At 51.2% G+C, this 18,056-nt stretch overlaps 8 protein-coding genes across 8 annotated transcripts; 6 read left to right on the top strand and 2 right to left on the bottom strand.

Annotated features, from left to right (window-relative positions):
• Window positions 1-135: 135 nt before the first annotated feature.
• On the bottom strand, window positions 136-2,530 carry NUG1 (RNA-binding GTPase NUG1; the record flags this gene model as incomplete). Its single annotated transcript, XM_076631099.1, has 6 exons — window positions 136-1,178; window positions 1,247-1,723; window positions 1,783-2,113; window positions 2,179-2,261; window positions 2,331-2,441; window positions 2,512-2,530. 6 exons carry the CDS (start codon window positions 2,528-2,530, stop codon window positions 136-138), a joined length of 2,064 nt encoding a protein of 687 aa, XP_076488967.1.
• Window positions 2,531-2,675: 145 nt separating this feature from the next.
• Window positions 2,676-3,397, top strand: JCM6883_000436 (DUF4604 domain-containing protein; the record flags this gene model as incomplete). Its single annotated transcript, XM_076631098.1, has 2 exons — window positions 2,676-3,021; window positions 3,108-3,397. The coding sequence occupies 2 exons, from the start codon at window positions 2,676-2,678 to the stop codon at window positions 3,395-3,397; spliced, it is 636 nt and encodes a 211-aa protein (XP_076488966.1).
• Window positions 3,398-4,385: 988 nt separating this feature from the next.
• JCM6883_000435 (uncharacterized protein) lies at window positions 4,386-6,232 on the top strand (the record flags this gene model as incomplete). Its single annotated transcript, XM_076631097.1, has 9 exons — window positions 4,386-4,452; window positions 4,525-4,730; window positions 4,846-5,037; window positions 5,138-5,301; window positions 5,375-5,475; window positions 5,543-5,661; window positions 5,727-5,838; window positions 5,903-5,995; window positions 6,060-6,232. 9 exons carry the CDS (start codon window positions 4,386-4,388, stop codon window positions 6,230-6,232), a joined length of 1,227 nt encoding a protein of 408 aa, XP_076488965.1.
• A 593-nt stretch (window positions 6,233-6,825) lies between these two features.
• On the top strand, window positions 6,826-8,941 carry THI4 (thiamine thiazole synthase; the record flags this gene model as incomplete). The annotated part of the gene is made up of 11 exons (XM_076631096.1): window positions 6,826-7,089; window positions 7,171-7,237; window positions 7,330-7,425; window positions 7,495-7,543; window positions 7,606-7,666; window positions 7,724-7,780; window positions 8,165-8,180; window positions 8,250-8,344; window positions 8,450-8,487; window positions 8,562-8,725; window positions 8,790-8,941. The coding sequence occupies 11 exons, from the start codon at window positions 6,826-6,828 to the stop codon at window positions 8,939-8,941; spliced, it is 1,059 nt and encodes a 352-aa protein (XP_076488964.1).
• Window positions 8,942-9,753: 812 nt separating this feature from the next.
• JCM6883_000433 (uncharacterized protein) lies at window positions 9,754-10,510 on the top strand (the record flags this gene model as incomplete). Its single annotated transcript, XM_076631095.1, has 3 exons — window positions 9,754-9,816; window positions 9,895-10,167; window positions 10,229-10,510. The coding sequence occupies 3 exons, from the start codon at window positions 9,754-9,756 to the stop codon at window positions 10,508-10,510; spliced, it is 618 nt and encodes a 205-aa protein (XP_076488963.1).
• A 267-nt stretch (window positions 10,511-10,777) lies between these two features.
• Window positions 10,778-14,475, bottom strand: YCG1 (condensin subunit YCG1; the record flags this gene model as incomplete). The annotated part of the gene is made up of 14 exons (XM_076631094.1): window positions 10,778-11,047; window positions 11,125-11,234; window positions 11,302-11,387; window positions 11,451-11,575; window positions 11,639-11,770; window positions 11,830-11,949; window positions 12,010-12,150; window positions 12,216-12,344; window positions 12,412-12,749; window positions 12,811-13,101; window positions 13,175-13,551; window positions 13,615-13,821; window positions 13,889-14,075; window positions 14,133-14,475. The coding sequence occupies 14 exons, from the start codon at window positions 14,473-14,475 to the stop codon at window positions 10,778-10,780; spliced, it is 2,856 nt and encodes a 951-aa protein (XP_076488962.1).
• Window positions 14,476-15,481: 1,006 nt separating this feature from the next.
• JCM6883_000431 (RlpA-like double-psi beta-barrel domain-containing protein) lies at window positions 15,482-16,396 on the top strand (the record flags this gene model as incomplete). Its single annotated transcript, XM_076631093.1, has 4 exons — window positions 15,482-15,704; window positions 15,785-15,982; window positions 16,058-16,323; window positions 16,394-16,396. The coding sequence occupies 4 exons, from the start codon at window positions 15,482-15,484 to the stop codon at window positions 16,394-16,396; spliced, it is 690 nt and encodes a 229-aa protein (XP_076488961.1).
• A 407-nt stretch (window positions 16,397-16,803) lies between these two features.
• JCM6883_000430 (PLAC8 family protein) lies at window positions 16,804-17,793 on the top strand (the record flags this gene model as incomplete). Its single annotated transcript, XM_076631092.1, has 5 exons — window positions 16,804-16,926; window positions 16,996-17,038; window positions 17,100-17,193; window positions 17,276-17,499; window positions 17,591-17,793. The coding sequence occupies 5 exons, from the start codon at window positions 16,804-16,806 to the stop codon at window positions 17,791-17,793; spliced, it is 687 nt and encodes a 228-aa protein (XP_076488960.1).
• Window positions 17,794-18,056: the final 263 nt, after the last annotated feature.

Genomic DNA, 18,056 nt, shown 5'->3' with positions numbered 1-18,056 from the left:
ACTAGCTCTCGTCATCGGTCTGCGCCCAGTTTCCAGAGAAAGCAAAATTGCAGAGGTACAAGTCAATCGAAGAAAAACAAGGGAAAAGGAGTGAGAGATAAAACGAGACAACCCCGAAAGGAGTACAATGATCATCTATAGCTCTTCATCATCGTCGTCTGCTCGCTTCGCCCCCTTCTTGCCGAAAAACTCTCCAAAGTCGTACGCTTCTCCGATTCCAACTCCAGCGACCGTTCGTGCCGGTCGAGGTTTCGAAGGTAGTTCGGCGTCCTCTCCAAACTCTTTCGTAGCATCGTCGACTTCACCTTTCGCCTTGTTCGCCTTTTTCGCCGCCTTCTTCTTGTCCTTTTTCGCCGCCCTTTGTTTCGCCTTGTTCAATCCAACTTCATCGACACCCGAAGAGAGGATTTCGCGAGAGTTGGAAGTAGCGGCACTGGTGACGGTCGATCCAGTAGGTCCGAGAGGTTTCGAAGAGAACGAGACGGATTTCGATTTCTTCGAAGGAGGAGCGACCGAAACGATTTGAGATTGAGGGGCTGATCGTTTCGTCTTCGAGGCCTTGACCGGCGCGACGGGGACTTCCTCCTCTACCTCCTCTTCCATTTCTTCATCGTCGTCTTCCTCGAGATCTTCGTCATCGTCAACCAAATCATCGAGATTGAGATCATCTTCATCTTCCTCCATTTCCGCTTCTTCCTCTGCTTCCTCTGCGACCCAACCAACGTTCGCATCATCAGATTCCATTCCCATCGCACCATCTTGCATCTTGACCGCCTTCTTGCCTTGAACCGCACTTCCCGCACCTCCTTCTCCGAACGCAACAGCATCCGCTTCGCCGAATAGAGCGGCCAAGTCGAACGCAGGAGCGAACGAAGTGAGGATTTGAGCGCTATCGACATCGGCGTCGGAAACGTTGTCTAATTGTTTCTGTTCGGTTTGTTCTTTGAGCGCTTGAGTCGAAGCGGCCGAAGGAGGAGAGGTGTAGTAGGGGATTCGACCTTGAACCCAGTCTCGGAGGATCGAACGAGCGGTACCTTCGAGATCGGGAACTCCTCCTTTGCGGAGACGACCTTTCGCACGAGCGACTTCGAGGAGGAAAGAGGTAACGTCGGAGAAGGCGGGGATGTTGTACAGCATTTGCAAGTGAGTTTGTTGACACCGTTGGAGGATGATTTCGACTGGAGAAAAAAGAGTAAGGCGTTAGACTTGCCAAAGATTCGAGAAAAACAAAACGATTGGAACTCACCAGGTCCTTTAGGATCACGAACTTCTTCAGCCTTGATCATTCCCTTGAGCGCACTCTCGAGTTCTCCCCTCGCTTCGACGACAACTCCAGGGCAATCGAGTACTCGAACTCCCTTCTCGAGAACGACTTCTTGAACTTCTTTCGTCCAGCCGGGAGTAGGAGCGACCGAACAAGCTTTCGAACGCTTGAGCGTGTTAATCAAGGAAGACTTTCCGACGTTGGGATGTCCGACGAGTCCGATCGTGAGGGAAGTTTTGACGGCGGTGGCAGAAGTCGAAGGTCCGTTGCTCGATCGGAATCCTTTGATGAGTTCGAGCAGAGGTTTCGTCGAAGAACCGGAAGCGGATTGAGGAGTAGCGTTAGAAGATGCAGAAAGGTGGTTTCGTTGCTGTTGGGTAGAGGATTTGAAGGGAATAGTGGGAGCTTGAAGACGAAGGTGAGCGAGCCAAGCCTGGACGATATGCGGAGGGACGAGATCTGTAGGGCGGAAATCATGTCAGTGACTGTAGCAGTACTCAATACGGATCCCGACGTACCAATCTTGTTCAAGACAAGAACGAGTTTCTTCCTTCCTCCGTCGAGAGCTTTCAATTCCCTTTCTACTGCCCTACACCTGGTTCCGACGGGATCCCTCGCGTCCAACACTTCGATCACGACATCACTCATCTCGAGAACCTTTCTCAAACTCTTCGCGTGTAACTTGAGCGAAGGATCTTGCACTAATTCTTCTGCTTCGTCGTCTTGCATTTCTTCATCGTCGAATGCCGAATCCGCTGCCATCGCGGCGGCTAACGCGGCAGTCGAGGCGAAAGTAGCGGAAGTTCCATTCTTTTGTGCTTCCCTTCGAGCGATCTTTTCTTCCTCGAGCTGGAGAGAGAGACAGAGGAAGTTCAATGAGAGAATTATTTGAGGGAAAGCAAGTTTCAACTCACCCTTTGCTTCTCTGCTGCTGCCTCTGCCAATACTTGATCTTTGTAAGGGAAACTGTTGGGAATACCGAGCTCTTTCGGTTTGTCTGATCCGGAGAAGAGGTCTTTGATCAGCGATGAAAGAAACTAGTTGAGAGAAGAGACGGGGAACTGACTGCTCTTCCAGGTGACATCCTTCTTTGCTGCCTTCTTGGCCTTTTTGGTATGTTCAGCGACCTTGTGCTTGACCTTGGCCCGCATGCGAGTCGTTGTTCGGTTCGAAGTCTCTGCCAACAAGAAAAGTTCCACAGAGTCAGCCGGTGCGTCTCCTAGCCTAGTCCAGCATGTGTAGCATACTTTTGCGAATCTTGACCATCTGGACTGTCTGGTTCGAGTGGACGAGGTGAGTTGGAAGAGTGAAGAAAAGTTTCAGATCGATTTTTCAACAATTTTTGATTTGAAACTTTTGAATTTCGCGTCCTTAGCACCGCCTCTCTCTCTCACTCATTCCCTCCAAACGAATGTCGAAACGATCTCGAGACCCCAGAGACGATCCCAAATCCGGACCGTCGAAGAATCAATTACGCGGACTCTCGTACGATCACGGCAAGAAGCCAGCATTCTTACAAAACGCTCTCTCGGCTCTCCAAGGTGGAACTGGACCACCGAAACGAGAGCAGCCACAGTTCGACGCGAATGGGAGACCGACTATACCTACGAGACCGGGAGAAGGTTCAGAAGGAGAGGAGGAAGAGGAGGACGAGGATGAATGGGATCTAGGGGGTGGAGACGAAGCACCAACTGTGGTTGTACTGAAGGAAGGAAAGCATCTAGACAAGGACGAAGTGAATAGATTGCGAGCGCAAGGTGAGCTCCATTCCGAAACGTTTTCCTGTCGTCGGTCGAGCTGACTCTCTAGTTTTCCTTTCTTCGTTTCCCTCGCGCCTTCCCAGGTAGCACAATCGCTGAATCAACAGAACCGGAGTCGACGAAAGCAAAGGGATCACTATCATTCTCCTCCGGGCCGGGCGCCAAATCAAAAGGAAAGAAAGAAGCGGGACCGAAAGAAACTTGGGACGAAGTCGTGAAACGGAGCAAGAACGATGCCGAAACAAAGCAAATCGACAAGGAACAGCAAGCCGTAGACGCTGCGAAACAGAAGGAAAAGGACGAGAAGCGCAAGAAGAAGGAGAAGAAAGAGGCGAAAAAGAAAATTGGAATGCTTTCGTTCGAGGAAGAATGAGCATCGAATTTCCGAGCTTCTTTCGGCAATCATCAGTACAGTACCTCATTGTTGTAATCTCGTCTTGCAGATATCCTCACAAAGACACCTCACTCAACCTCAACCCATCCTTTTCGCGAGTCGTCCTTCTTCCGTCACACGTTGTTTCGTCAAAGTCAATCTAAATGAACCGTCATCTGAACGAAGCCATCAGTCGAACAAAATGCTTGAACATCAGTGGTCCTGACGACCGGAGCGAACTCGTCAACACCGCCTCTGCCCCTATGCGAAAGAAATCGACTTCAAACAAACGAAGAACGTAAGAGCGAGCAGAAGCCTCCATCACCTCTACCAGCTCCGGCATGTCGCTACTTGCACCACGCGATGGGCTGTCATCCTCTCTCCGTCCAATGCCAGTCGAGTCCGAGTGTCGAATTTGACAGCGATGTGAGCCCGTTCCCATATCTTCGCGAACCCACTTCAAATCGGTTAGCCGATAGACCCTACCGACCAAGTCTTGTCGAGACGTGGACGCTGAGCTGTTCGGTGAGCTCGGGTGGGGGAGCTGTGCCAGGGGAAGAGCATGAAAACGAAAAGAAAATAAGAAGGATCCTTGCTCAAAACTCCGTTCTCCCTACGATTCGCCGAATAGATTGGCGGGCGAGGGAGTGACTGGGGTAGACTGGTCGAAGACCTCATGCGCTATCGATACAGCGTGAAATCGGGAAGGGATATGACATCCTAGCGGTTGAAAAGCGAATGAATTGAAGTTGCTGTTGGAAGCTCTGTCGACTTCCTCCTTTTCCTTTTCACTCCTTTTCGATTCGATTCAGTTGAAACTTGTTCTCGACTGTCGGAGGTTTGACAACAAAACGTGTCACCAAAGTTCGCTCACCCTCGACCCCAGACAAACTGAAAGAAAGTGATCTTCGCCGAATTCTTCCTTTTCACACTCTTTTCTACCTCTCTTTCCTTCAAACCTCGCCCGTTTTCGATACCAGAATCAAAAATGACCGAAACCGAGTTCTCGCTGTCGCCTACTTTGCCCGTGTTTCATGCGGAGTTCGACGTTGAGGGTGAGTCTGCAGCCTCCGATCGAAAAACGAGTGATTCATCGGGGTTAAATTGCTAACTCGAGCTGTCTGTAGGTATCCTGTTCGATATGGATGGTACTCTCGTCGACTCGATCACTGCAGTAGAAGCTGCGTGGTCCTCTGTAGCGGAAGAGTTGGGGATGTCTGCTCAAGAGGTCATCGCCGCGACTCACGGAAGGCGTGCCATCGACAACTTGAGGGATCTCAAGCCCAAGTTGAGGAGGTTGACCAATGAGCAAATGGACGAACACGTTCAAGAGGTAAGTTACTCTTTCATTTTCACCTGACCCTTTCCTTCCCCCAACTTTCGGTCAATTCCGCCTGAAATCCCTCAATTCGATCGAGCCAGAGCTGATACGGTATGACCTGGAACAGTTCGAGAAGCGTATCCTCAAGGAAGCCGATGAATTCACGAATCGAGTTCGATCCCGTCGCGATTCAGAGAACTCTTCTCGTCGAGGTTCGAACCAATCGAGTCGTCGTCCAAGTCGTCGAGGAAGTTCTGGAAGTGGTGCGAACCCCCTTCTTACCGGTCTCGCTGGAGGTCAATTCGGAATGAGTAAACTCGTAAGTTTTCGATTTTCTATTGTCGATCGACCTGGGATCATTTCTTTGCGAAGACGCCCGTATGGACAACAAGTGACCTGAGGCATTATTCTATGTATAGGAATCGCCGAAAGACAAAGATCTCGACACCGTCAACGCGAAACTCGCCGCTCTCAACACCGACGATGCTGATCGCATGGCTCAACTCGACAACCCTTTCGATGACGAGGATGATGAGGAAGATAGTCACTTCGATTTGAACGAGTACACTGAAGAGGAAATTGGGCTAGTTCTTCCCTTTCGAGTGGGTTTCCTCCGAGGCCCGATTTGCTCATCCGCGTTTCTTCGACCTTGATAGATGCCGAAACGCCAGTATCCGCATTCTTCCCGGTGTCCGTCGTCTCATCGACTCGCTCCCCACTGGTCGTTTCGCTGTTGCGACTTCCTCCGCCAAGACCTGTTCGTACTGGCTTCCTTCGTCTCTTTTGGTGTTGCCTGACTGACAATCTTTCCTTCGTCTCGATAGACGCTCACGGAGCTCTCGCTCGTGCCGGTATCAAGCGCCCCAAGGTTACCGTTACCGCTGATGACCCCCGTCTTGAGCGAGGCAAGCCTTTCCCCGATCCTTTCCTTCTCGCTGCCAAGGTACGCCATCCTCCTTCAGGTTCTGTGCCAACATGAGCGGAACTGATTCGATTTCGCGTTTTTAGGATCTCGGTATTCCCATCGAGAAATGTCTCGTTTTCGAAGATTCTCCTAGTGGTATCAAGGCTGGTGTCGTTAGTGGAGCTAGGACTATCGCCATCTGCACGAGTCATCCTGGTAAGTCTCTTCGAAGCATTTGTCTACTTCGAGCGACTCTGACCCGAGACTACCTCTTTTGCAGTTGAGAAAATCAACAACTCCGGTGCTCACTACATCGTTCCTTCGCTCGACTGCGTCTTTGCCCGTCGCAACAAGGATGGTTCCATTCATATCAGTGAGTTTGGAGCGATTCAACAACAGAAACACCATCGTTTCTGACCTTTCGTTCTTCTTCACAGCCATCGATGCTCACCCTCCTGATCACCCTCGTCACGGTTCCCGCGGATCCTTCGTCGCCGTCAAGCCTGACTGGCGCGCCTCTCGTGAAGCCGAAAAGCAAAAGATCGCCGACGCCAACGCTGCCGACGCTGCTGAAGACAAAAAGAACGCTCAAGCTCAAGCTTCAGCTTAGAAAGACAGACCCTTTTACAATACCTCTCTCGTGATCCCTCTGTTTATAGATTCCCTTAACCCGCATACCGTTCCTTAATCCTCCCTCTCTCTCGCTCTCTTCTTACTTCGCTCTCTCTCGAGCCGTGTTTTGAGCTAGATACCTCTTCCCTCGCCTTTCAGCCTTCTCACTACTTACTCTACCTGGCTTCTTCTTCGTCTTTTGTCTGGACTTAGATAAACCCCTCGCTCTCTTACTTTGTATAGAACTCCTCGCAAATGGTTCAGGCTCTTCAAATTGTCAACGACTTGTGACTTGACAATTTGCAAATCCTCGCTCGTTGTCGTCTGTCGCGTCGATCGTGAGCGTGAGATAGCATTTGATTGCAGTAGGCACCGTCGTGGTACAGCGTTTAGTCGCTCGAGCAATTGCGAAACGAATTTCCCTCGCGCGAGGGGAAGAAAATCTCTTCTCCGCTTTGTTTCGCAGCAGTTCGATCAATTGAGAGTCAATTCCCGTTCGCTCTCTTTCTGTTCTTCTCTTCACTCTTTCCCGCTCACACCTCTTCTCACACACAACTCCACCACAAACAAACCTCAACCAAACTCGCAAAGATGACCACTGCTTCTCACCAAGATCTCTTCAAATCCTCGATCGCTTCCCTCCGTGTCGCTGGAGCCCACAAGGACCACAAGGAAGACCCTCTCGCGGCTACTTCTTCGATCGTAGCTCCGATCTCGCCCCCTTCTTCGATCACGAAAGCTGAATCGATCGCTTCTTCGACTGACCTCGCGAATGGAGGCGAAGAAATCGTTTCGGGAGGAAGGGAATGCTACGACGGAAACTACAAGTTCGCTCCCATCAAGGAACACATCACTGTGAGTCGACCTCTTTCAGTCGTTGGTCGCCAAGGCGAGAGTCGTGCGCGGAGGCTGACGAAGGAAGGTGTCGTCTTTCAGGCTCGTGCGATGACGAAGAGGTACGGTGATTCGATGTACGAGACTGCCATCTCTGACATCGTCATCAGTAAGTCTAATTCTTGTCGTCGTCGTCGAAGACAAAGAGAGGGGCGAGCTCGAAACTGACTCGTGACATTTCTTTTTCCGTCCTTCCTTCAGTCGGTTGTGGTTCGGCCGGACTCTCGTGCGCCTACACCATCGCGTCCCGTCGTCCTGACCTCAAGGTCACGATCCTCGAAGCTGGTGTCGCTCCCGGTACGTCGACGTTCTTCGTCCTCTTTCATCTCTTCAGTTTCTTACTCTTTCTTCGTTATCTGATCGCAGGAGGAGGAGCTTGGCTCGGAGGCCAATTGATGTCGGCCATGGTTTGCAGGTTCGTCGAGACACCCACTTTCAGTTGCTCTGACTTGTCGCTGACACTCTTTTCTCCGTCAGGAAACCCTCTGACAAGTTCCTCACCGAAATCGGAGTTCCCTTCGAGGACGAGGGTGAATACGTGAGTCCTCCCCCTCTCAACGTCGTCTTCATTCAGGCCTAATCTGGCATGTCGCAGGTCGTCGTCAAACACGCTGCTCTCTTCACTTCGACCATCTTGTCGAAAGTTCTCCAGGTGTGCTCGTCTTACTTCCAGTGCTCTCTCTTTCTCTCCGCAACCGTTCCTTTCCTTCCCCTACCCCTACCCCTTCGGAACCCTCTCGAGGCGTCAGTTTTCCTTCGAAGCTATTGATGGCTCAAGGATCTTACTTTCACTCGAGAGTGGTCGACGAATCAAACGAAAACACCGGTGGCCTCTGCTCGTGGACGACGCAAGGAGTGACTCGTCAGCTTGACTTTCGAGGCTCTTCCGTGCGTCGAAGAATTCCCTTGCTAGAGGTCTGAGAACAGACGGTCATCAGTTGATCCGGATAATACCGGCGGAACTAGATTCGTTTGAGACTGTCTCGTACCCCCTTGTACTGATTCACACCCGGTCGTTTCCTCTTGCGATGAAAAGTTCCCCAACGTCAGGCGTAAGTTTGCTTCTTCTCCTCTTCTATCTCTCCGCTCTCATTGACCAACCCTTCCTCTTCTCGTCACAGTCTACAACGCTACCGCTTGCGAGGACCTCATCACTCGTCCCGACCCTCTCGGTAACGGACTTCGTGTTTGCGGAGTCGTAACGAACTTCACCCTCGTCACCTTGGCTCACGGACTTCAATCGTGCATGGATCCTCAAACGACGAGTCTCTCCTTTCCATCTCCCTCTTGCTGTCCCGCTGACACTCTATATTCTCTGTAGATCACTGCTCCCGTTGTTGCTTCCTTCGCCGGTCACGAGTGAGTTTGCTCTTGCCCCTCTTCGAGCTCGTTCTCGTTGACGCTGACAAACTCCCTTTCTCACTCTCTCACAGTGGACCCTTCGGAGCTTTCTCGGTCAAGCGTCTCGCCGCCGCTGGACTCGTCGAGAAACTCGGAGACATGCGTTGCCTCGACATGCGTTCTTCCGAAGATTACATCGTCAACAACACTCGTGAGATCGTTCCCGGTCTCATCACCGGTGGAATGGAACTTTCTGGTACGTACTGATTCACTCTCTGACTCTCAGACCTTTGAGCTGACTCTCTGTTTGAGTATCACAGAACTCGACGGTGCGAACCGTATGGGAGCTTCGTTCGGAGGAATGTTTGCCTCGGGCATTCGCGCTGGACTCGAAGCGATCAAACTCTTTGATTCGTACGACATCAACGAGGGAGAAGTCATGGGTCCCGCTCCCGTCAAACTCGCCGCTTAAAGAGCAACGAGTTCTTTCCCTCTCAACAGGTTGTCTGCCCTTTGTTTCTGTCTCAAGTTTCTCTCGTAGTCTTTCAATGGAAGTATGTTTGTTAGTACTCCACCTCGTTTGTCGTGACCGGGAAGAGAGAAGCGAGTACGTCAGGTCTTTGCGAAAGAGTCGAGAAGTTGTCAGCGCTGTTCAGCTACTTTGACGACCACGTGGCGCGCCGACCTCTGTCAGGTTCCTCAGCGAGCGTGATCCGTTGAGCAGTCGCCTCGAGTGTGAAGAAGGAGAGGGAGCGCGAGCAACGAGTGTTTCGCCTCCAACCTTCGCAGGAGAAAACGCTCTCTCTTCTATCGTTTGATCCTCCTCTCTCGCTTCAAGCGATAAAGCTCTATCGTTGTGATGAACTATCGACGTGAGAGTTGCCCCTCACAGGCTGACTGAGAAGGCGATAGTACCGATCACCCGACCGTGCTCATTCATTCGACTCAAACGCCCGAACGTCTGCCAGCTCCCACAACAGAAAGAGGCGATACGAACTCGATAGCAGGATGAGAGGGGTAAAAAGTGACGGAGCTTTCAGAGTCGAAGCTTTGTTCATCACACTGTTTTTTCTCGCATTGTTTTGACCCGCCATCCTCTCCTCTCCCCGTTCCTTCACCGCTGTGCTAGAAGCAAGGAGGAATGTACAAATCGTCCGGTCACACTACTCTGCTCCCAGGACTATAAGAGCGTCCCCTCCTCTCCTCTCCCTTCCTCTTTCTCTCACCACTCTCTCATCTTTCCTCCTCTCGCACTTTCCTTCGCACTCTCTCTCGCATACAAGAATGTCTTCCTTCACCTCCTCTTTCTTGAGCTTCATTGGTCTCAGATCCACCTCTAAACGAGCTGTTCGTCTCTCTTCCTCTCGTTCTCGATGTGATCAAAGCCTTCGAGACTGACTCTCGCTATCTCTTCCCTCTCGTTAGACCCCTCGAGTGATCTCTTCGATCGTAGACAACATCTCCCAACCTTCTATCCACGATCGTTCAATCTACTCTGCTCCTTCGCTTCGTTCTCCTCAACTCGCTTTCGAATCTCCTCTGTTCAAAGCTCATCCCACTCGATTCGTCTCCCTCTCCGAGTTGATCCCTGGACTCGCACCTCCTTCGGAAGTCCAACTCTCAGACCTCGAATCGGTCGAAGCGGAGGGAGAAATCGTTGCATTCGAAACGAAGGAAGAGGACGAGCTCAGATCGAGAGTGAGTTTTCTCCTCTCTTCCATTGACTTTCTCGATCTGACAGTCTCTCTCTTCTCTCTAGCTCGAACAATCACTCGCTTACCCGCCTCCTCCTACTCCTCGTACTGCCGAGCTCGAACCTTCCTCCCCTTCTCCCATCTCGATCTTCGTCTCTTCCTTCTTCGAATCGAAACCGAAACAACGCGCTCAACCCAGCTTGTACCTCAACGAACATGAATGGGCCTTCTACGAGAAGCACAACCTCTCGGCAGAAGAGTTCCTCGAACTGGACTTCGACGTCGTGTTCTCCCCGAAATTCAACGAAAAGAGTTTCTCCCCTCCTTCCTCGCCTAGACGAGCTTGAAACTTCCCTTGATCTACTCCTGGTCTTCTTTGTTGATAGAACTTCCTGTTGTTGTTAGAGTCTCTTCCTGTGTTGTTGTATCGATCGAATCCCGAAACCTTGTTCTCCCTTAACCATGTTGCTCCCTTCGAGAGCTGCACGATCGAGTCGAGCTAAATATCGATATGGATTACCGGACGGAGAGGACCGCCGTGAAGCGCTACTAATACAACTGCGCTAGAATGAAAGACGAACCGAAATAAAGCGAATCAATCAGGCTCAAAAGCGTTACTCTTCCTCCTCCACCTCCTCCTCTTCTTCCTCGTCATCTTCCACATCCTCGTCTTCATCTTCACTCTCAGCATCTTCCCCGTCCTCAGTCGAACCGTCCCCATCTTGCTCGCATCGATCGATGAAAGCTTTGACGGCTTTGACAGCTTCGGAAGAATCGATCTGTTCGTCGGTGAGAGCTTCGAGTCGATCAGAGAATACCTTGTTGAGACTCGTTTCGAATCGATTGAGGGCGTTGTGAGGAACTGCATCTCCTAGGGGTCGATTCTGTGGGACAAACGCCGAACAACAATCATGTTAGCCACAAGCGACGGAACGAGATTATTCGCAACGACGCGACGCACCTCTTTCAGCTCCGAGATCAGGATCGTGAGGGCTTTGATCTTGAGGGCGTCGGAATCTTCGGGAATGTGCAGTTTCGGGAGAAGTTGACACCACAGTTTTCGTTCGTCCTCTGTTCGCAAATCGAGGGAGATCAGCTACAGCTCCTCTGCCAGAAAGACGTAGAGAGTGGTACGTACTCTCTTCAGACTTGTACAGAGCTTTCGTCATCGTGATCGCGAGGTCGAGTTGAATCGTTTCATCAGGCTTGACACCCTTGATATTCCTAGACAAGCGACGCATCGTCAACGATACGGTTCATGTACAAATTAGACCATACGGGGCTTACACAGCTTTCTGGGAGTCCGTCCAATCGACGAGTTGTGAACCGATTTGTAGAGGAGTGACCATGCTTGATTTGTCTTTTAGCTCGTCGTACACGCTCCTCAGGACTTCGAGCGTCTTAACGACAACCTAGGACAGCGAAGGCGAGGTCAACGACCGGATATTGCGTTCGGAAGAGGAAGGGAGACTCACATTGCTGACTCGGCGTTGATTTTGGGGATTCGAGTAGCAGTAGATCGGGAAGAAGTAGGAAAGACATTGTCGAAGTTCTTGGTTATCGACTGTCTCGCCGGCAAAGTAGAGGAGCACGAGTCGACTCAGAATCTGAATCACGAGAACGTCAACGACTTCTCACAGCTTCGAACGAGCAAGAGACAACTCACCTCTTCGTCGGTGACCATTCCTGATAGGATGAGCTTCGAGATCCCGACTACGGCAGTCGCTGCAGCACGAGGATCTTCTTGATCGAGAGAACTACTCAAAAGGCCAAGAATCACATCGACCTGGATTCAGAGATGGGATCAGCTCAGCGTTCGGACAGCACATCGGTAGGGACGACTCACGCCGAACCCTCGTTCTTCACCAAAGTTGACTCCATGAAGAATGATCAAGTCGAACAAAGTCTGAAGAATCTTCACTTGTAGTTCCCCCTCTGTCACCTCACTTTGTCGAGCGAGTAACTGGAAAGAATCGAGAGCCATTGACTACGAGTCTCGACAATTTCAGTCAAGGTCCCCAGCTGACTGACTGAAGAGGACGAGCCACGCACCTTGTCGAGGAGACAACATAAACCGAGACAGATCAATCCTTGAGCGCGAACTTCGAAATCTTTCGTCTTGACGGCGGGGACGATCAATTCGGCGACGAGACCGTGGAGCATAGAGTTCTCTTGCAGAGCCTGTCAGAAGAAGTCAAACAATTAGTTCCGTCCTCTGCGAAGAACGGGAGAGAGACATGGAACTTGCGCTCATGACACGTTCGAGTAACGCCTTGACGACGATCAAACACCTCAGATCAAGTTCTTTCCTCTTCTCGAGTTGTTCCGGACTTTTCGATTTCCTCCTCCTGTGATTTCTTTTCTGTCCATTTCCACCCTCTCCATCCTCGTCTTCCGAGCTCGAGTCCTCCTCCTCTTCATCACTCAACTCCGAGTCGGAGGTGACGAGTTGAGAGTCTCGACGCAAGGATTGGACGATTTCAACGACGATTCGCATGAAATCTCTTTCGGAAGTACCTTTGAGTAAGACGTCGAGACATTGAGGAATCAGGGTTTGCGGTAGAGACGAATGTTGTAGCATTTCTCCTGCAAAATTGCCCCTCCGATTAGCAGCAAATCAAAGAGCTCGGAAGGAGAGGAAACTCACGCATCAATTCAAACATTTTCCGTCTCCCAATCTCATCTCCATAATCGAGGTTCATTGCCATCCCCACCAACTGTCTCACGATAAACTCGTGTTCGGCTTCTCTGTCCTCCCTTCTCTCTTCCGATTCGAGCAAGACGACGAGCTGAGTCCATTCGGCTTGAATGAAGAACGCGAGAGCGGTCACGACGGGCTCGAGATCGGCGAGGAGAGGATTCGATTCGGTTCGGAGGTAGCTGAAGTATACTCGAGCGAGGAATGCAGTTGCTGGTGTCAGGGATTGGAAGAAATCGTCTGTAAATGGAAACTCGTTCTGTAGTTTTAGCTCATTCCTGAACGAACAACTGAGTCGATTGATTCCGCTTACCTCCAAACTCGAGACCATCGAACAACTCCCCTCTGACTTCCACTAACGCCTCTACCGCCTTCTCCGCGACTTTCCCTCCTTCTTCTCCATACGCATCGAAAAGTTTAATAAACTCCTCGATTCCTCCCGCCTGATCCGCCCACAATCCAATCAATTTCTTCGCCGCTCGTTGAACCGCTTCCTCACGATCTCTGAGTCCTCGAGACATGATCTGTTCCCGTTGAGCGATCGAGAGATGTTTGACTTGAATCGAAGGGAGAACGTGAGTGAAAGTTAGACGACGATTCACTGTGTCGACGTCGAGAGTGCGGCGAAGTAGGGCGGGGAGAGTTTCAGGTGTAGGGAAGAGGTCCATCAATGCGGCTCGTCGGACCTCGCTGTGAAAGGAAATCGAATGAGCGTATTTTTCAAAGATGAAGCGAGGAGAGGGTACTGCTCACGCTGCCGAATCGTGGTTCATGATATCGATCAAGACTTCCGATACTGACTTCTTCGCCTCTTCCTCGTCATCTGAATCTTCCTCCTCTTCGTCTTCGTCGGCTTCTTGCAATTTCGAGAGAGCAACCACAGCTTGAAGTCGGACTGAGGATTCTTTGTCGTGCACTCGATCGAGCAAGGCGTTCTTAAGATGTTGGAAAGAGTCGTCACTGCATGCGAGAACAACGATCAGTCAAGAAACGGCAAGTCTCGAGAGAACAGGGAAAAAGGGCTCACTCGATTTCACCGAGATTGTTGATCATCAAAGCGACGAGTTGAACGCAACGGTACCGAGCAATCTTGTTCTTTGCTTGGAACCCTCTCAAAAGGAAGGAGAGTAGTTGGCTGACGAGACGCGAAGCAGGTCCATCATCTTCTTCATCCTCGTCCTCTTCCTCCTCTCTTCCTTCCCTCTGCTTAAAGTCTGCCGGTTCTCGTCTATCAGCATATATCCCAACTGTGCATATTCATGTAGACTCACCGTAATCAACCGAGAACGCCACGAAACCAGCGATAAACTTGACGATCCTATCTCCTTGTTCGACTCCCTTTTTCACTCCCAGCGGATAAATCACCGCCTCCCTAAATTTCTGTCCAAACGCTCTCTCTCCACTGAGTTGTTTCTGCGTCTTGTCCTTCGACAAAGTGATGACTTTCGCGCATCGAAGGAAGAGGGAATGTAAAGTGTTGATATGCTTCCGATGTGAAGCCGTCGTTTGTTGCGCGACCGAGAAGAGTTGTGGTAGTTGTTCGAGAGGCTCTTGTAGGGTTTCTACGGTGTCGTCCTCGATGGGAACGGAGCGTTTGGCTCGTTGTCCGGGCATTGTTTGATGAAAGAGGAAATGTCTGCAAGGCGGAGGTGGGAGCGCGTCTGCGCGGGTGTGACGTGATTCTGGGTTTGTTCGAAGTAGTGGGTAGGTCGCAGAGGGTATAGAAGAGGATTTGAGTGCAGAGAGCTGGATGGAAACAAGTTGAGAGAAGTTCGTCTCTTTCTTCCCCTCTTCTCTACCACTGAAATGATCCTCACCGATGTAGAGTTCAGTGCAGTATCTAAGCGCTTTACACAGGCGGGCATCTCTCGCGTCCTCAGCTCTGAAGTAAAAGGTGCGTACTTTCTCTGTTGTTTCTTGCCAGATCTTCTTCGCTAACAGCTCTGCGTTGACTCAGGTTCGTGCTCACACAGCTCTGTGCGACGTCCGAGTAACATACACGCGCTTTTCAAAACGGTTGAACCAAGATCTACAAACGGAAGCTCCAGAATCCTCGCTCCGACTCTCAAGTCCTCTCAGCGCATACAGTTACCCTCTCGCTGCCGTCAAGGCCAAAACGACTCGTACACCAGGCTGATACGACTTCAAAGCCACTCGAGCTCAGTCCGGAGTGCGAAAAACGTTTCACTTCTTTGAGCTTTCCGAGACCTCTCCCTCGCTCTTTCGTTGACGCTCAACGAGTCCTCGCTCAGCGCAGTCCAGGACGCTCCCGAGGCCGGTGAGACAAAGGCGCGGGGGGCGAAAAGATCGCAGCCGACTTCTGGGGGAGGTTCGCAGTTTTCCGAGTTCCCCTCAATTCGTTCCATCACCTTCTGGACTCTCTCTCTTCTCTCTTCTCTTCTCTTCTCTTCTCTCTCTTCTCCTCATTCCGTCTCCTTTCTCGGGTCTCGTCTCTTCGTCCTTCCCTCGCCTACTTCTCCTCGTAAGTCACAACAACTTTGCCTCCTCCAATCACTCGTTCCTGACTCTTCCATTCCCATCACACCTCTTCTCCAGTTTCCCTCACTCCAACCCACAAAAAGAGCTGTGCTCTCATCTCTGTATCCACTCTCACTCAATCATGAAGTTCTCTCTCTCGACTCTCGTCACCCTCTTCTCGGTGGCTTCCCTCTCCGTTTCCGTCTCTGCTGCGTGTCATCGTCGACGATCGATCGTCCCTGTCGTCGCTGATGGATTCAACAAGGTGGATCGTCTCGCGATCTTTTCTCCCAAGGAACAGGTCGCTCGTCGTCATCAACGATTCGAACGTCGAGCTGCTCGCTCCTCCTCGAAGGGTTCTCGAGGTCAGTCTTCCCTTGCCCTCTCTCTCTTCTTCCCTCCCCCTCGGAAGGATTGCCTGCTGACGTGCTCGATGCGAGTGCAGGTAAACGAGGACGTAAAACGAAGCAACGAAACGTAACGTCTTCGCAAGCCGGAGGAGGAGGAGGTCAAGCCACCGCTACCGTAGCTTCTTCTCCTTCTTCTTCGGCACCTGCCGCTGCCGCTGCCTCATCGACTGCCTCGGCTGGAAGTGGTTCTTCTCCTTCTGGTACTTTCACCGGGAAAGCTACTTTTTTCAACCGTCAGTCGCTTTCCCTTCCTCTCTTCGTTTCTTTCCCCGAAGCTGATCATAGACGGATCGTCACTCTCTCTACAGAAGGAGGTGCTTTCGGAGCCTGCGGTAAAGTCTCTCTTGATTCCGACAAAGTCGTCGCGCTCCAAACGGCGAAATTCGGTGCCGGAGAATTCTGCGGTAGAACGATTTCGATCAAGAACACTGAAACTGGAGCAACGACGACCGCGGTCGTAGCGGACAAGTGTCCGGGGTGTGCGACGGCTGATTCGATCGATTTGAGTATTGGTGCGTTCGATGCGGTTGGAGAACAGGCAAAGGGAGTTTTGGAGGTTGAATGGTCTTTCGTTGTGAGTCCCAGCCCTCTCTCGATCTTCTCTACTTATTGACGGAACTGATCGTTGCGGTTGGGATGAACAGTGATCAATCACGCTCGATTGAAACGGTTCTACGGTTCTTTTCCGTCGCTGGTTTCGACAATTTTTTTCTTTGAGCTGGACTCTTTCTCGCTCTCTCACTCCTTTGTAGCGATTTCTATCCTCTTGATTCGACGCTAGTCGTTGTTCAGGACTGTATTGGAACTCATCTCTTCTTCCTGTTCCTCATTCACCGAGAGTCAGAGCTTGAGAGTCAAACTTTCGAAAGAATTGAGAATTTGCGAGAACTGCTTTTTGCTTTCTTTCCTTGAAGCCGGTTCCCTCGAAGCTCTGGTGGTACTGCGTGCTCTGCAGCAGACAGAGCAGGTCAACGATTTGGAAGGGAAATAAGCACCGCCTCTTCCTCCCTTTTCTGTCTCCTGCCCTTCACTTTCTCCCCGACTCATCTCGACCATGACCGCCGATAAGAAAGGTCCCTACACTCCGATCCCTCAGGAAGATGCGCCTCCTTCATACGAGCAGTCGCACGCTTCTCCTCCCGCGTCAACCTCATTCCGACGAGTGGAACAACAACCTGTGAGTCCTGGCCTCTTCCACGTTTACGTGGCCATAGGTCCTTGAAGACTCACCATCCATCTGGGATAGATATCTACCCCTCAAATGACTATCGCGGGAGCTAGGAATCCGAGTGAGTCGACGCCTCTCCTCGTTCTCATCGCTATCGAAACTGACTGTCGACGTGTTTGTAGAATCGCTCGAGATTGGCTTGGACGGGAAGAGGGAATGGAACCACTCTCTCCTTGGGTGTGCTGAGCGTCCAGGATTGACTGCCGCCGCTTGTTTGTGCGTTGATTCTCCTTTCTCCCCCTCTCCTCTCCTTTCTCTCTCTACCCTCCTGCTGACCCACCGGCTCTCGCCTACACAGCTGTCCCTGTATGGTCTACTCCTCGAACCACCACCGACTCACCTCGCTCACTTCAACCGGCGCTCCAACCGATTCCCCTCGACCCGTTTCGCTCTGGTGTGGAGTCTATGCGCTCGCCCCCCAGTTGTTTGGGGTAGGACAGGTGTTCATGCAGTGCTTTAGTCGTTATCAGACGAGGATGAGGTATGGGATTAGAGGGAATGAAGTGCAGGACGTCGTGATCGGTGAGCTTCTTCTTTTCGTTTTTCTTCCTTCTCGGTTACTGCCGTTCTCTGTGACGAGGACTGATCAAGAAGACGCTTTGTGGCTCTATAGCTGCGCTGTGCTCGCCATGCTCACTCGTTCAAGAATCGAGGGAGATCGAGGAGGAAGAAGAAGCGCTTCGAGCTGAAGGAGGAGGAATCGCCTCGCCCGAGGTCTTCTACCGCGATGAGGAGGAACAGATCGTCGGCCAAGACGTTCCTCTCACTGAGTCGACTGCGCCCGTCGTCACGAAGAAGCAAACTCCTCGAGTCTAGTCAATCTTCTCAACGATCCGAGTATTCTTCATCTTTTTTTTGCTTTCTGTCAACTCTCCAACCTGTAACTTCCTTGTTTTCACTCTCGCTCTTATTCTTTTGTTGATCGTAATGCTACTCCGCTCCTCCCGTACCCTCAGCTCGCAGCTCTTCGCGGAGAGATTGTTTCTTTGCACGTGAAAGTCTGAAAATTCCTCGATTTTTTCTTCTCGATTTTTCCCTCAGGCTACGAGGGTACTTCCGAGCTCGTACACTCCTGGTGA

This window comes from Sporobolomyces salmoneus (assembly GCF_050403485.1).
Source record: "Sporobolomyces salmoneus JCM6883 DNA, S_salmoneus_JCM6883_v1_ctg14, whole genome shotgun sequence".
NCBI classification, from domain to species: Eukaryota; Fungi; Basidiomycota; class Microbotryomycetes; order Sporidiobolales; family Sporidiobolaceae; genus Sporobolomyces; species Sporobolomyces salmoneus.
The sequence above is the reverse complement of the archived record's forward strand: the minus strand, read 5'-3'. Positions and strand labels throughout refer to the sequence as shown.